The sequence below is a fragment of the Zeus faber genome (genome assembly GCF_960531495.2).
Source record: "Zeus faber genome assembly, chromosome: 10".
NCBI classification, from domain to species: domain Eukaryota; kingdom Metazoa; phylum Chordata; class Actinopteri; order Zeiformes; family Zeidae; genus Zeus; species Zeus faber.
Genome location: NC_137199.1, coordinates 19,589,763 through 19,606,171, shown reverse-complemented (window position 1 = coordinate 19,606,171; position 16,409 = coordinate 19,589,763). Strand labels below are relative to the sequence as shown.

The window sequence follows — 16,409 nt, the reverse complement described above, 5'->3', positions numbered from 1 at the left end:
CAATATCAGAACCTTTTTAACCATCGAGGTATAATTGGGTTCCTCCGAACCGCCTGTGACAGTGACTTCCTGTTCAAAGGACCCGGCTCCGTCGCTCATCTAAACAGCTATTTCCCCCCACCAACGCTAATGAGGCGGCCAGATCCTTTCAGTTCGACTCGTTCGGCTCCCCCCTTTTTCATGTTCGCACATTTGGAGGGAACATCTTAGGATTTACTTGCACGACGGCTGTAAGGGGTTTGAAAAACACCGGCGACCCCTTGTAACTGCTGTCAATTTGTGGTGGAGGCTTCACGCAATTACAGTGAGACCAAGCACTCCCAAGCACGCACGCACGCACGCACGCACGCACACACACACACACACACACACACACACACACACACACACACACGCACTTCACTCTATGTGATTCAAGATTATAAAGGGGTTCTGGGTAGTAACGCATGAATAGTGAGTAGGCACTGAATAAGTTCGTGCCTCTAATTTGCGACTGTAAAGACGTTTCTCACACTATCGGATCGTGGAGAGCTGAAAACAACAGGATCCATTAAATGTCAAATGAAATTCACTTACGACCATTTCCACTTTCGCAGTTGCATTCACCCTCTCTTTTCTTATCTGAGTTTGTTCTTTGGTACGATCGAAGCGTTTGAGCTTTTGGGAATGTGCATAAAGGCATTGCCCCGCCGTGGCTTCTATGCATTACTCTTTAAGACCGTTTTACTGTACTCTTTATGAAAAATCCATTACCGTATAGTTCCACACCTCATATTAGCAACAAAACAGATGTTTCAAAGTGATTAATGATCCAGGAGCGTGCTGTGGGTTTGCTTTTCATTGGAGAAACTCAGTCCCTTGGCGGGGAGAGAGAGGGAGAGAGAGAGAGAGAGAGAGAGAGGGAGAGAGGAAGGGAGAGAGAGAGGGCATCTATTGTAAATCTTCTCTCTTCTTGGCTCTTTTTTTCGCCATGGCTTATTTGCACAAGACCAAATTCTCCACGCCCCATATGGTGTTGACAGGGCGTCGACATGAACAGGAACACGCATCTTGTTGCGGGACAATCGACCGTTTGCAAAATGATGGCAAGTCCTGCCTCTGCTCTTAATAGATGGAGAGTTTCAATTCTATTGGACTCAGCGGCTCTTGGAGATGGAACTTACCCTTGTTTGAGCGTTTCCAAGCAAATAAGCTTGAGTGTAGTTACAGTATGTCCATTTGAATGCTGCAAATGGGTGGTATTCCTTTTAACTCAAGTCACTAAGGGTGTTTATTAATCCCATGCTTTTTTTTACTATCTACTGTCTCAAGAACAAAAGTATTGTTTGGGAGCTTATTGTGCGTAATCACCGGGTGTCATAACATTTCACTGCATATATGTATGACCGTATGTATATGTATGTGACAAATAATCTCTTGAACGTGAACTATATATGGAATAGTTTCTTGAACTCCTGCAGTGAACATGTTTAAATGAGTAATATATCTACTTCGAAATCAGGGGACATATGACCCATTTTTCACAGAACATCACGGGGACGGCATGTGACTAGTATAGAAACGTCTGTGAACATTATGAATTATCTGCAACACATATATATTATGTATATTACTGTAAATATATTAATCAGTACCAAAGAAACAAACAAGCACCTTACAACCTATGAAGGCTTAATCGGCTTACATGGAAAATGGAGCCACACTGTAAATGTTTTGTTTTTCTATTCAATTTGTAATTTATGTTAATTGTGAGTTTATTTTTGTCGTTTCCTCCTAATTGAGCCTCTCAGCGGCTTTTAGTTTGTTTATTAAATTAGCTGCCACATTAAGTTGGTCATTTTGTAAACATCCAGCCAATGTTCTTCTAAGTTGGGGCCGAGGTTTTAAAGTTGAACAGAACGAGAGGGAAATAATCGAATTGGTTTGTACGCACTATGTGTGATTTTCTGATTTTCCTCCAAAATATTAATGCAGCTTAACCATAAAACGATGTGGTGGCTTCATTTGTCCTTATTTGAGTTCCACCCTCCCTGGCTGTGATATATAGGCCCTTATTTGGAGTTCCACCTATTCCCAAACAGCCAAATCACTGTTCTCAGAAACGTGTAGGGATTGGTTGAACCAACAACTCGGAGGGGGGTCTAGTTCAGTCCATTTCAATGCTGCAAATGGGTGGTATTCCTTTTAACTCAAGGCACTAAGCGTGTTTATTAATGCCATGCTATTTTCTATAGTCTATTTTCTCAAGAACAAAAGACAATCGTCTGTATATTTCTGAGAGCATCCAAAAATATTCTCATAGAGAGATAGATAGATGGATAGATGGAATAAAAATAAATCAAAAAATAAACAATTAACAGTATACGTGTGACGATATACAATACAATACAATTCAATACAATATTGATATTGATAATATAATACATGAATTTGCCAGTTTGATAACAGCTGGTTTAGTAAACACATGCATTTTCATTGCAAAAAAGCGACACAAGGCATCGCAAACACAACGGCAGGACGCAGCCCGCACGCTTCCGGTGGAGAGCAACGTGGTGACACCCAGGGCCCCACTCTAAAATGCAAAATCAGACCTTTGATTCCCTTTTGAAACACCTTCACCCCATTGTGAATCGCCGTCGGGCCGTGACTCGGGGTCAGGGAGGTTCTGTGATGGTATTTTTTCTGAGGCTCGTGCAGCTTCCGGGCTGGAGGTTGTATTCTGTTCATTTCCTCGTTGGATCAGGGGAAGAGCGGCGTGAATGGTGCGTAATGGATGGTGCTGCTCAGACGCTGAGCACCGCACGTGCGCTCGCTGCTCGGCATTAGCATAAAGTGAACTCAACCTCAACTTCATCCTCAACACTACGCAGCCAGCGCAGCGGGCTCAGCTTGCGAAGCTCGGATCAAACTGTCGGGACTGGGTGCTCATCAAACATGGATCAAGACTGAAGATATAAGAACAGCATAAGCAATTTCCAGCCTATTTTCAGAAACATCATTTGTGACCCACCGCAGCAAAACCCGCTATCTCACGCATTTCTAAAATCACCAGGAGCAGCCGAATAGGTTGAAAAAAACCTTACTTGAAGGAAAATTAGATTTTTGTTTCTTTGTTTTTTTTTACCTCTCTATGTATTTTCAAAAGCCAGTTTGATTTATAAATAGTAGAAAAATGTTTAACCATGGAGTTAAATATTCCCGTCAGATTATATGGGGAAACACGGTTTACTTACCGAGACGCTGAACAACGCTGAACAACGCCGATCGATCTTTTCCTTTAAAGCGAGCGTCCAGGTGCAGATCATTCCTCCATATTCCATGTGATGTTCCAAGTCACAATGCAAAACCGTTTTGATAAAGTTCAACCTTTAAATTGTACTACTTTTACGCACACGGACATCATTGTGGAGGGGGCGTGTACCAACGTGTACCATCGAAGAAGAAATGCTGACGTCACTTCCGTAAACAAGACGAGGCTTTCACTTGTCTGTGAAAACTTTAATCTCCGTGTTGGTGATTGTCGATGATAGTCAGTTCTCCGACAGCAACGCTGGGGAAGACAGCTAAGCCGAATTTGATATTCCTGGACTTGGAGAACATTTCAAACAGTGGATTTCAACCTGAATGTGACGATGAAACTGAATATTTTTAAGAACCACCGGAGGAGACCGACGACGCGCCCGTTGTTGGTACAGCGGAAGAAGTTGATGACGTGAGTCCGGTGAGGTTGATGATTGGCAGATTATGAACAAGTATTAATGCGCACGATTCTCAAGTTTACGCTCTGTTGGTCCTCCAACCATTTACATTCTGGGAGCTGGCTGAATGAAGCCAAGTGTGGGGAAAACTTTGAAAGTGATTATCTGTGGCATTCGTGGCACGGTGGCGCAGTGCATTGCACTGCTGCCTCACAGCAAGAAGGTCCTGGGTTCGATTCCCACCTGGGGCGCTGTTGGCTCCGGCGGGTTATCTCCCAAATAGGAGCCTTTCTGTGTGGAGTTTGCATGTTCTCCCCGTGCTCACATGGGGTTTCCTCCACCTACCGTCAGTAAGGACCCCCACCAAAAACATGCACCCATCATTGTCTGACCAGCAATGGACATTTATCACTTGGTCCCCAGGCGCGTCCACGTATGCTGCCCACTGCTCCTGGCTGTGCCCCCAGAGGAAGGACAAGCCAGGATGGGTCAAATGCAGAGAATCCATTTCACCGGCCACCATCAAACCGTGTGTGCAAGCATGTGTTGTAGTGTGGTGTGTTGCGTGATGAATAAAGACTGTTTCTTCTTCTATCTCAGAAACACAGTTTGCCACGGCCTTGTCATTAACAAGTCATAGCTTTAAAAATATTTTCTTGATTTGCACAAGTGACATCTTGTTTTGAAGCTCTAATTCTTCACTTCCAAATGATACGGGAAAAAAAGTCAAATGCCACCAAATGACCCTAAAGTACACGGTGGGTCACATTTAGTGTTTAGTGTTTGAGGCCGCTAACATCTTCAAGTCGAGCTGATGAACAGACGCCCATATTTTCCCAGTTTGAAACAGGCAGTCGAAACTGAGGCGCAGCTGGCGCGTCTATCCGGTGTGTCTGGCAGTGTTTCCCATAGTGGGAAAGACAACAATTTCTTATCATGGAGGAAACAGAACTGGCCATGAGTCTGATGGTTTGTTGGTCCGGCCTCATTGGGGGAGAGAGCGCAGCGTCCGAGCCCTGGATTCGATGCAAGTTCGTGGTTTGTCCGATCTGATCACAGCAAACAACAAACAAGGTGAAGGTGACTTTCCAACGTCCACTTATCACTCAATGTGGTCCGGCATGATAATCGCCTCGACGCTCAAAGTCACATTGAAACAAGTCCAGGGGACGTTCTTTAAAGGACCGAAACAAAGATATCCCTCTTTCATTCCGGAACACTGTCAATGTTTCCTGGTGGCATAAGAGACACTGGCTAAGCTGCTATTTGGAGCAGCCTTGACCAGACGTCTTCAAATACTTCTTACATCTAATCTCATCAACAGTACGTTTTCATCCGTAACACTACAGTAGAGATTCAAATAAAAGCCTCAAATACAGACTCTGACATAGGCATCCTAAACCTAAAACACAGACTCTGACATAGGGTTCCTATACCTATAACACAGACTCTGATATAGGGTTACAATACCTAAAATGCTAAAAACACCACTCTGGAACAGGGTTTCCATACCTTAAAAAACAAACGTCCAAAAAAAATTAACTCATCCCCTTCCAGAGGACCTGGTTCCCCAGAACACCACAGTCGGCTGGCTTCCTTCCCCGAGAGCAACGATGCAGATTCCCCTCCTGTCTTCTAAAGCGTGGGACCTCGAGCTGCTGTGTTGGCTGGTGAAGGCATGGCCGGTCTTGGCTGTCGTGGGGGCTGCTTGGAGGGGTGGCCTGGCCTCGGCAATTGCTGATGGGCGGAGAAGCTAGCTGCCAGCGTTTACCTTGCTGCGCCTGCTTCTACCCTGGTCCTCCGCCGGACCCCCTAGGTGCTGCTGCTGCTGCCAGTTGGGAGAGGGTTGGTGCTGGGGCCGCCCGTTGAACCTGGTGGCCACAACCCCACCCACTCCTGGTGGATCCAGGGCATCTTCGGACAGCCCTTCTGTGTCCCTTCCCCGTGCTGAAGAGTCCCTGTTGAGGTGCCAGTGTGGCAGTTTCGCCATCACACACCACCCAAGTGACGTTTTCAGGGCCCTCCGGCACAGAGACATAGACGACGGGGGGTTGTAAACACCAGTATATTGTAGAGAGTGGGCTAGCTGGAATTATCCCAGGAGCAGATAGAAGGGTTACGGTTAGGGGTTAAGGTTAGGGTTAGGGTGAGGGTTAGGGTTTGTTAGGGTTAGGGTTAGGGTGAGTTAGGGTTAGGGTTAGGATTAGGGGTTAGGCTTAGGGGTTAGGGTAAGGGTTAGGGTTAGGGTTTGTTAGGGTTAGGGTTAGGGTTAGGGTTAGGGTTAGGATTAGGGATTAGTTTTAGGGGTTAAGTTTAGGGGGTTAAGGTTAGGGGGTTAGGGTTAGGGTTAGTTAGGGTAAGGGTTAGGGTTAGGGTTTGTTGGGGTTAGGGTTAGATGTCATGACACAGGCTCCTATCCTGAGTGTGTGTGGGGATGGGGGTTTTAACCTGTTGCTCGTTAGACCAACCAATGATCAACAGGTACGCAGGCACCCAGACCCCAATCACGTAGATCCAGGTCAAATGTGGCTGCTCACCACACCATCCCCACACCACAAAATCTATTCAATATGAAATTAAAGTAAGTATTTTTTAAGTATTTAAGTATTTTTATTTAGTAAACTAATACACTACATTCTAAGAAATGACTTCAACAGCAGCAAGGGTTTCCAGTACTTTCAGACCCAGACCACTTCCACCCAACTGTGTCCATTTGACTTAACCATAGCACAAAAACGGCTCCATCAACCTTTGACATCCCGAGGGGAACCTCTTTTGGCCATTTAAGTGAAAAACATGCTCCAAATTCATTCAAATTTACAAACCTGAAAGATGCTTAACAGCAGCCGGATTTGGGTTTGCTATTAGTCACTATTGCTTCCATATAGTGAAAACCAAGACACTCCAGGCACACTGACTTAACTGTCCATGGATCGTAAACATGCGTCTTCTACGGCGTTAAATTTCTCTCAAAACCTGTCAGCGCCCAGAACACTATCAGAGTGGGAGACCATGCCTTCACCTGTTTTCACTCTCAGTGAAATATCCGAGGAAGCTGGCATGAAGGAGAGCCGCTCTGAGCCGTAACAAAGGGGCATGGCGCCCAGATGTGATGTCACACTGAGCGGACATTGTCGCTTCTAATGGACTGTGTTAACGAAGCCTCGCAGGACATCCGCCCCTGCTTCTCCACCTCGCCTCTTCACTTGCCAGCACCGTCCTCCCCCACACTGCCGCCAGCCCGTGGAGAGGAACGTGTGATGTGACAGTTGGGGAAAGGAAAGTGAAATGCAATTATGAGTGGAGACTTTCTGAGAAGGAATGAAATGTCAGATGTGTGTGAGAATTGGAGGAAAAGGCAGCTTGAAATGCAATGAACTCGACTCCATTGTAGACGACTGTTACTGGAGAGACTATGGTTCATTTTGGCACAATTGTTGCATTGTTTGGATTAAAATGCAATATTTCTAAAAATAAGGTTTTATCACTTAGCAGGTTAGTGCAATGCATTTTTAAGGTTATTCCACATTTTCCACACAACATACTTAAAAACCCCCTGCGTATTTTTGTGGTGTAGAGATCAAGCATTGTGAAAACTCATCAGGAACTCATCATTTTTCATGAGTTTATACAATTTCATCCCCTCCTCCATCATATACGGCATGCGGATTTACACACCCCCTGTAGAGACCCCTCCCTAGCACTTGTTTCTACCCTTGGCGTTGTTTGTCACTCATAACAACGTTAAATCAAATATTGCGAGCAGCAGAGCATTAAATGCACGGCAATAAATTGCAGAGCGACCCGGTGTAAGCAAAGCATGGAAACTGTCCTGAAATTAATTCAGTTCTTTGCGAGGAAATGCGTCAGAAGACGATGGAAAAGTGTCAGAAAATTGGTATTTTTCACCGAAAGATAGAGTTGTAATACCGCCGAGAACAATTGCCGAGTCAGCCCATTGAATTTGAAGATTTGAAGCGCCGGATGCGGGTTGGGTTTGTCTAGATCGACCGGAGAGTTAAAAGGTGTTGGAGGGAGCTCGAGTGGAGTTGGAGAGTGATTTATTCATTTTGTCCTTGGAAGGAGGGAGATGGGGCGAGAGGCTGCGGCGGGAAGAGCCGCTGAAGCAGAGCGGCTGCTCCTCTCTGCGGCTGCAATCACAGTACCCTCCCGAGCTCTAGCTCATACACGCAGGCACACACGCGGGCACGCACACGCACACACACATGCGCGCGCGCGCACACACATACACACACACACACACACACATACACACACACACGCACACACACACACACACCAAAATATCTCCATTAGACTCGATGGGGACTAGACAGGCTCAGGCGCCCTGTGATCGGGGACGACCGAAAAACACCTTCAATCTGTTTCTGTCCAGGTCACTTTATCTAGAGAAGGACCCCTGCTCAGACTTCCATTGGCCCCTGGCCCTTTTTATTTATTACCCTTGTGCGACTGTGGTGAACTCACGGGGCCGACGCCCTGGCTTTATTCTGATCGTTGAATGAACCGATTCCAACGAGAAAAGAGAGACCAACAGAGGGAATAAAGGAGTCCCAGGGGTGCGCCGTGGACGGTGCCCTTGTCTCACCAGCGCCAGCAGCAGCAGCAGCAGCAGCAGCAGCAGCAGCAGCGGCACCACCGGTCTGCTCCCTGTTTGAATGCCATCCAGGCATGACAGAAGAGAAGAGCAGCCATCACACAAAGAGAGGAAGAACAATGTGACGAAGCAAGGGAAGAATGAAACCAAAAAATAAATAAATACAAAACACGCTTAAATACGGAATGGCGTCCGTGGCCAGAATAGGTGTCCACGGGGAGGGGGGTACGCGCAGGGTACACCATATTGTGACATCTATATGCGGCAAATAAAAAAATAAATAAAAGAAACAAGCAATCAAAATAATTAATAAATAAAAAACAGACAAAGGGAAAAAAAATCCGACTGGTCTGCTGCCACAACGAGGCTTTCTGGGCTCGCCCAAAAATCATTTTAACAAACAATGCGGGGCTATCGAGAAGCAGCACAATGACACAGATCGGCCCCGGACGTCCCCCGAGTGTTGTCCATTCACTCCATGCGAAAATGTTATTAAATCTTGGTTTAATATAGATATATATACTGTACAAAATAAATATTTTAACAGCTGTTCACCTTAACATTTATTCTTACCCGTTAATCCCGATAAAAAAATATGCCGCTTCTAATACTTTTTACGGCAGAAAATTCTGGCACAGACCTGCTTAATTATTCTCCACGGGGGGGAGGGGAGGCGGGGGGGTTGCGCATGCACGCGCGTGTGTGTGTGTGTGTGTGTGTCGAGGTTTGTATGCGGTTGGTGGTTATAACACATGATTGATTGTGTCACAAGCGCCTCATGTTGAGAGCGAGAGAGGGAAGGAGAGAGAGAGCATGCAAAATGAAGATGTCAATGGAACCCTCAATCGGTGAATGTAAGAGAGACGGCGCTCCCTATTGATCCCACACACACACGCACGCACACACGCACACACACACACACACACGCACACACACACAGACTCATGGCTCAATATTGGACAATTACAGTAACCCCTGCCCCCCACCCATCTATTCTTTGTATTTTGGTCCGGGGGATTCTCCTAATTTGTTCCCCCGGAGAGGCGCGAGAAAAGTCATTCCTCCACCTCGCAGCTGCAAAAGGAAAAACATTTCAGCGATGAGACATTGACGTAGACCGGGACATTTTTCTGTACACTTTTATTTACAAAATGTATTAAAATTCTCTGTACAGCGCCTCCGGAATGAGGCTGAGCAGATCCTGCATGCATTTCTTGCTCTTTTTGTAACTCATTAGGATGGCTGGCAATGTTTGTTTTTTTAGGGGGGGGTGGGGGGGGTTGTGGCCGACCAATTTTTTTTTATAAATAAATAAATACATTTAAATAAATAGATCAATAAAAATTGGGGGAGAGAACTGGTTAACCGAAACAAGAAAAAAACAGGTGCTGGACAACTAACGTTAACCTACGATCAGTTGTGAGTAAGCAGACCTCATCAAGCATCGAGTTCACATGCAATTTTCCCAAGAAACAAAATTGAACAGACAACAAACCCCTCCCCCCCGCCTCCCCGGGAAAAAACAGTTTCGTTTTGTTTTGTTTTTTCCCCAAAACCCGTATAAATAAATCTAATTTGAATAAGATGTACATGATCTTTTACACAGCACGTTTTGTCTTTTGTGTATTAGGTTTGTATTTTCTTTTCCTATAAAACTAGCTTTCCATAGATTCAGGTGATTAAATAACTGTCTTTCCTAAAACTCTATGGCATCACAGTCTTGTTGAAGTAACAGGAGTTGGTACAGCAATATGGAAATGTGCTAAGCTTCGAGACGCTCCCTGTTACTACCTTGTATAAACCTATTTTTCACTTGTGTATATATATATATATATATATATATATATATATATATATATATATATAGATGTATATATATACATGTATATATTAAAATTTCATCAACTAAGTAAATTTACTAAACACTATATGCTCGTAAAAAGAAAAAGTCCAAAGCACAACCACAGCCTGTCGTCAAATGTGCGATTGTTCAAACTAAATTTGAAGGTAATTCAAAAATGACTAGTGTTTGAAAGCCATTACTGTTATCCATTTTGGACTGGACTGCAGTGAATTATTTTTATTTTATTTTTTTGTTTGGTTTTACTTTCATGTACAGAAGACTCTTCGTTTCAGGGTGTCGTCCTTTTCCGAGTAAGCGCTCCTCATCCCCCACCGACCGTCAAAGTCACTTTTCTTTCTTTTTTTTATTTTTTTTTTAAATTAAAACAGGAATAAGTTGCTTCACAGACCCGACACTTCCCTTCCCTCTGCATACAAAAACCACTCCTGGCAGTATTAAGTAAGTAGTAAGTGTGACGGCGTGAGGGCGTGTGAAGCCAAGATGTCGTCGTCCTTTTTTCGACGAGTTCCCCGACACTTTCGGGGAAGACGGCGGAAGCGGCGCCGAGGACAGAGCGGTTGCCAACCCTCCATCGCCGCCCGTTTCCACCGGATCTCACCGCCAGGTCTCCGCCGCTGGCTTTGAGAGCGGTAGAAAAGGCGTTGGTCGTACGGCGCGGCCACACATTTAGAAACCGGTGGAAACCCGGCGGCGGGAGGATGAAGAGCCGCGTCGATGACGAGAAGAACCCGGGACCAGATACAGGGCCCCCCCCACACACACACGCACAGTTTCTGGCACTTCAAAATGTGCTTAGGTTGCAAAGTGATGGCTTTAAAGTTCTCGCTCATTCAACGTTACAGGTCAAACAAAAAGGTTATTTCAACGGGATCACCGCATTGTTCCTCGGAGTCGAGTGTGATTATTATTATCTTAAATTTTTTTTATTTATTTTTTATTTTTTTAAGCGAAGAGCAGTACCATCGCCAATGGGTTTTGCATCGACTTGGACTCGCTGAGTTCCTTAAGGCACTGAGGGGAAGGATTGGCGAGAAAGTTCCTCCCGCGACCAGTCCTGTCACGTCGTCGTTGCGGATTATCATGCGGTCTCCACCCCCTCCGGAGGCGGCGGGCCCGGCGCTCGCTCCTCCTCCATCGCGTCCCCTTGTTAGATGCCTCGAGCCACATTTACCAGGGGCGACGTGATTCGCTCCCGAAACCTGCGGAGAGAGACACGCCCGGGAAGCGCCGAGCGGCGTCATGTCAGACACAGCGTCAAGACGTTCAGAATCAAGTACACGAGCGACGGCGGTTCTGCTTTCTGACAAATTGAATTAAAGAAAATTGATTTCGATCGGGGAAATTCAACCGAATTCTGTTGTCAGCTTCGGGGGAACGGACAAATTAAATGAGTCAAAAAAAAGAAAAGAAAAAAAAGACGTTGTTGTTTTCATTGTTGAGAGCGGAGCTAAACTTATAAAACAAGGAAAAGGAAAATGCAAAACCGCCCCAATATTATCTTTTATCAATTCTCAAGTTTGATATTCATAAATGCACACTTCATTAATTAATCAATCAATCAATCAATTAATGAATTAATTATCACAATGAATGTAACTACAGTTCATTGCTATAACCTTGAAATGTAATTAATGGGCCAGTGTGCATTTACACCCGGGGCCAATTTGGCCTTGGGGCTGCCGGTTCAAGGGCCCGGTGTTCGTCACTTAAAATGAAGGTAATGAGCGGCGGCAGCTCTCGTGATCTAGAGTCAGACACAGGATGAGTCAAGCGGCCTCACTTCTACGCTCCCCATCTCCGTGTCTCCACCCTGCCGTTTTTTTTCTTTTCGATGCCGCGTCCTACTGTACATCGCAGCCGTAAAACAAAGATTACAAGCAGGCACCGACAGAAGGAAAAAAAACCCGGCCGATCAATAATTCACGGCGAGCGATACAGAAACACGCTGAATGATTCACGCCCCGACGAGGGGAGAGACGACCCACCTCTAAATCTTAACGCTCTCGGTTCCGTACACGTTGTAGCCTTCCCTGTATGTGGCAAAGTTCTGGGTGTTGGTCGGAGGAGCCGGCTTAAAGTTCTGGGCATTCTTGGCCAATTTCAGCCGTTTGGTTTCCTGCCGTGACTTATAACAGAACTCTATTAGGGCCACCATCATGGCGAGCCCCAGCCCCCCGACCAGAATATAGAAGACCCCAGCCACATTGCTTAGGCTGAGGGCACTTGTCTTGTCCTGGGGAAGGGTGAAGAGCAGAGTTAGAGGGCGGGAGCGGCGGCGGGGAAGCACACATCCTACACAGCCTCATCTGGGTCCCTGACGTAGCCTGGCCATTATCTACGGTGCAAGAGCTAGATCTTCATCCCTCGCTGGCGCTACCAATGGCAGATCATGAGGCTACTTAACGCTACGGGGAACGGCAAATCGGAAAGGAAAATTAACGGGGGGGCGCTAAGGTCGACTCCGGGAAGCGTTTATGTTTTTCTCCCCCCGCGGCCGTCGCAGAGCCGCGGGGGACGCGACTCTGCGACGCTCGGCGTCGAACGGCCGTCGAATTTAAACGGGGGAGGAAGGAGCCAGAGCCTACGTCCGGTCCGTTGGTGAATGCAGAGCTTTCTCTATGTGACGGGTTTAGTTCTTGACCGTTTTAGGAAGCTGGTCAGTATCGCATAGGTCCAAAATTCCCTGAGAATCCCTGACGCTAGCGACGTGTACGTATAACTGCCATGGTAACAATGTCATACAGTACAGTCAAAATTCATATTAGGATGAGTAGTTGCTCCATTAAAAAAAAAAAAAAAAAAAAAGTCACTAAAGATCCAACCATTTTGCTGCTGCTTACTTACTAAACGTAATTATTAAAAATTTGTTCATGAGAGTTTTACTGTTTGCACTTTAACCCCGCGAGTGCGAACGAGAGTGTTTTTTAAAGAGCTGTCTACTGCACCGCTCCTAACCTGGCCTTGGTTATTTCTCAGGGGGTTAAACAGTTGGTTTATTACATTTCTCAGCTTCCTGCGAGGCGCAAACGAAAAAAAACTCAACTTCAAGCAAAAAGCCCGAGGATAATAACGACAAGGACGATCCGAGCCTCTGTTTGTTTTGTCGCACCGCAGGAGGCTGAAGAACCAAATAGACGCATCTCTATGCAAACCAGTAACCGCACAAATAAATCAAATTTTAATTAAAAGTTTCGTAAATAGAAACAGAAGCATAATGGTCGGAGTATGAATGTCAAAGAGTGGAAATGAGCAGAAGAGCAGTTATCAATAACTGTCTAACGACTAGTTCAGTCATGAACCTGAGGCACTCATAGCAAATTTTCCCCACACTTTTATCACTATGGTTTTACTCTAAAAAAGGGTGAGTTTCTATATTTAAAAAATACCATGGCCACAAAAGAACAAAAAAAAAGAAGTTATTTTAGCATGAGGAAATGGTGCCGTGAGTTATAAAGCCACCAAACTTTTTCACTACAAGTTTGTGGCGGGAAAAAAAATAAAATAAAAATAAAAATAAAAAAATGCTCAAATTAAAAAAAAAATAAAAAATGTGTAGAAAAAAAAAAATCAAACGTAACTGTAGATGTTATAGAAATCTTGCTTTTGCATATGAACAGTACGTCAAAATGCAATTTGGAATCAGTACAAAAGACCTGCAGCGACTGACCTTACTTCCAGAGTCCTTGGTTCCACATTCACCCTTATCGTACCACCATTTGTTTTTCAGCTTGTCTAAGATGCCTTGTTCACTGAGTTTCAATACTGCAAGGTTTACAGGAGTTCTTCACGTGGGAAATAACATAAATAACATTATATTATGTTATTTTATGTTATTCAACTTTTTAAACGACTACATAATTTACAAAGCGACAAGGCAGGGCTCCCGGCTGACGTCAAAAAAATCACAGAAACAGGCATTCTACCTATTTACCTTCATCACCCCTAGTCTAGAGCCGGGACCTGCCCGTATCGCTTTGAGTAATCGGCAGGCGCTGTTAACAGGGCGACAGGCAGGTACCGGCGGTACACTCTGCGAGTCTTTGAATACAGGGAAGCAAATGGGGAAAATTAATTTTTTTTGGGGGGGGGGGACAAGAAATGACAAAAAGTAACAGACTACATTAAGCTTTCTGAGCGGCATTTAACAAGTTCAATCCAACAGGAACCTTCTCTTAACAAACAGTAAAACACACCTTTGGCTGCGTAATACCGTGTAAAAAACCTCCCGAGATTGGATCCGTAGTGACAGCATTATTACGGCGGATTTGGGACCACCTAAGCGGGCAACGTGAAAGCTTGATTAATCCGAAAATTGTGCCGCGCGGACACACCTCCCGGGGAAAAAAAAAAAAAAAAAAAAAAAACCCTCCGCCACCCCCTCCCTCAAAGTGAGTGATCGGTGTCGCCGTCACATTCTAGCGCTCTTCCAGGTGACGAAGCTCCTTTTTTAACTCACGGCCGATACCATCTGACCGAGACAGAGCAATCATTGCTAAAAACGACAGCTCTAGAAGGCGGACGACAAATTAAAACGACACGTCTCAATAACAGCAAAAAAACGCTTTGGGTAACGGCATCCTGGTGTTAAAAGAAATAATAATAAAAAAAAAACCGCCATGAAATAAAAAACATCACCAGAGCAAAGGGAAACGCTTGTCGATAAACGAGTGACCCCCCGCAGGCTACCGGTGAACAATGGCGCCCGGGGGAATCCATGCGATGTATTATGCACTGGGAGAAGATTACACCACTGTATATCCCTCATCGCCTATCTGGGAAGGCCGACTGTGGACACTGTGTTGGCTCAGGGAGACATTGATTAACAATGCAATTACCCCGTAACATGCTCTGTGTTTGAAACTTAATCTAAGCCACAGTGTGCGCTGCCTGGCGGCAAGACAGAAGCGTGCGTGCATGTGTGTGTGTGTGCGCGCGTGTGTGTGTGTGTGTGTTGAAGTATCTCATTCTCATGCGCAACTTCCAAACGCCTGTTCCGAAGACGCAGCTCTGAGCGGGGAGCCGACGCACGAGCACGACGCTCCGGGCGTCTTAGCCCTTCCCTCGGCGGCCCCCAAGAGCCCGATCAGAGCCGGAGGAAAAAAAAAGAAAAGAAAAGAAACGGAACATACCTGAGAAAGAAACGGAACATACCTGAGACGTGGTACGAGATGGACTCCATCGCGACATTCTGCGGCCCGCCGCTCATAAGGAGGCCCGTCCCCCCCCCGGTGGGAACTAAGCTTAGCGGCTAAAGGACTCACGACGGTGTTAGCCGTGCACGAACGCGGACGGGGGAAGTGACACTTAATAAAAAAAAATTGCCGCCTTGGCACCTCCTAAAACGGTGCTTGATCCGTGCCCCTTGAACAGTGGCCTCCTGTTAAAATAATAAAGTACTTAAGAATTACATACTCTGGCGTGATCGCTTATCGCACTTAAGGTCATTCTGCAGCAAATTACAGTAAGAGTGTCATGGCGCACGCTCAGTGCTATCCAGTATAAAATCTGCGCCACTTAACCGCAATCGAGCCAATTAGTTGACCCCGGCGATAGCATGCATCACGGCACCTCCACGTGTCTCTGACGTGACCTGGACGGTGAAGCGTGTTCCATCATCGTCGTCGGGTAGAAAAAACACGACGCTTCACGGCCCGTGGGGTAAGTCATGTTACGCCACACTGCTGTCATGGTTCAAAAGAGGATTGGCGCTTTAGTGCCATTAGCTTCTGTAATGGGAATTCCATTCGTCATTCGATCACACCGGTGACGGGAAGAGGGCCACCCCTCCCAGACATCGTCACCGTTTTCCATTTTTTTGTCCGGGGAAACCATTAAAGGGGTCACACCGAGAACAAGTGCCATGGCGATCCAAAAACGTTGGAGACGCCGTCTCTTGGCGCTGGAGATAGTAAACACATTACATATGACCAATATGTTTTTGTTGTCTTATTCCATTATCCAATTGAAAAAGTTCAAATGTCATCGGTGTTAATTAGAATTCTCACGTTTGCCTGCAATGCTTAGTCCCCTCAAGACTCCGCTGTTCGCCTCGCGTCCCTCCCGGCCTCAGCTGAGCGGGTGTTTTTTTGCGGGTTTGGATTTCTGTGACCGGAAACGCATCGTGACCTGTTCACCGGTCCGGGCTCCACGCGCGCCTGCCAGATGATCTACACTCGCTTCACGAAGGTTCCTCCTTCGACCTTAAGCCTGAACATGCGAACGGCTGACG

At 45.8% G+C, this 16,409-nt stretch overlaps 1 protein-coding gene across 1 annotated transcript in view; it reads right to left on the bottom strand.

Annotated features, from left to right (window-relative positions):
• Positions 1-11,295: 11,295 nt before the first annotated feature.
• gria3b (glutamate receptor, ionotropic, AMPA 3b) overlaps positions 11,296-16,409 on the bottom strand; it is an 82,387-nt gene continuing 77,273 nt past the window's right edge. Inside the window, exons 15-16 of the mRNA XM_080008448.1 lie at positions 12,166-12,413; positions 11,296-11,379 (exon numbers count right to left, since the gene is read on the bottom strand). Coding sequence (XP_079864574.1) covers positions 12,168-12,413 — 246 coding nt within the window. The 3' untranslated portion in view covers positions 11,296-11,379; positions 12,166-12,167. The remainder of the gene's footprint in view (positions 11,380-12,165; positions 12,414-16,409) is intronic.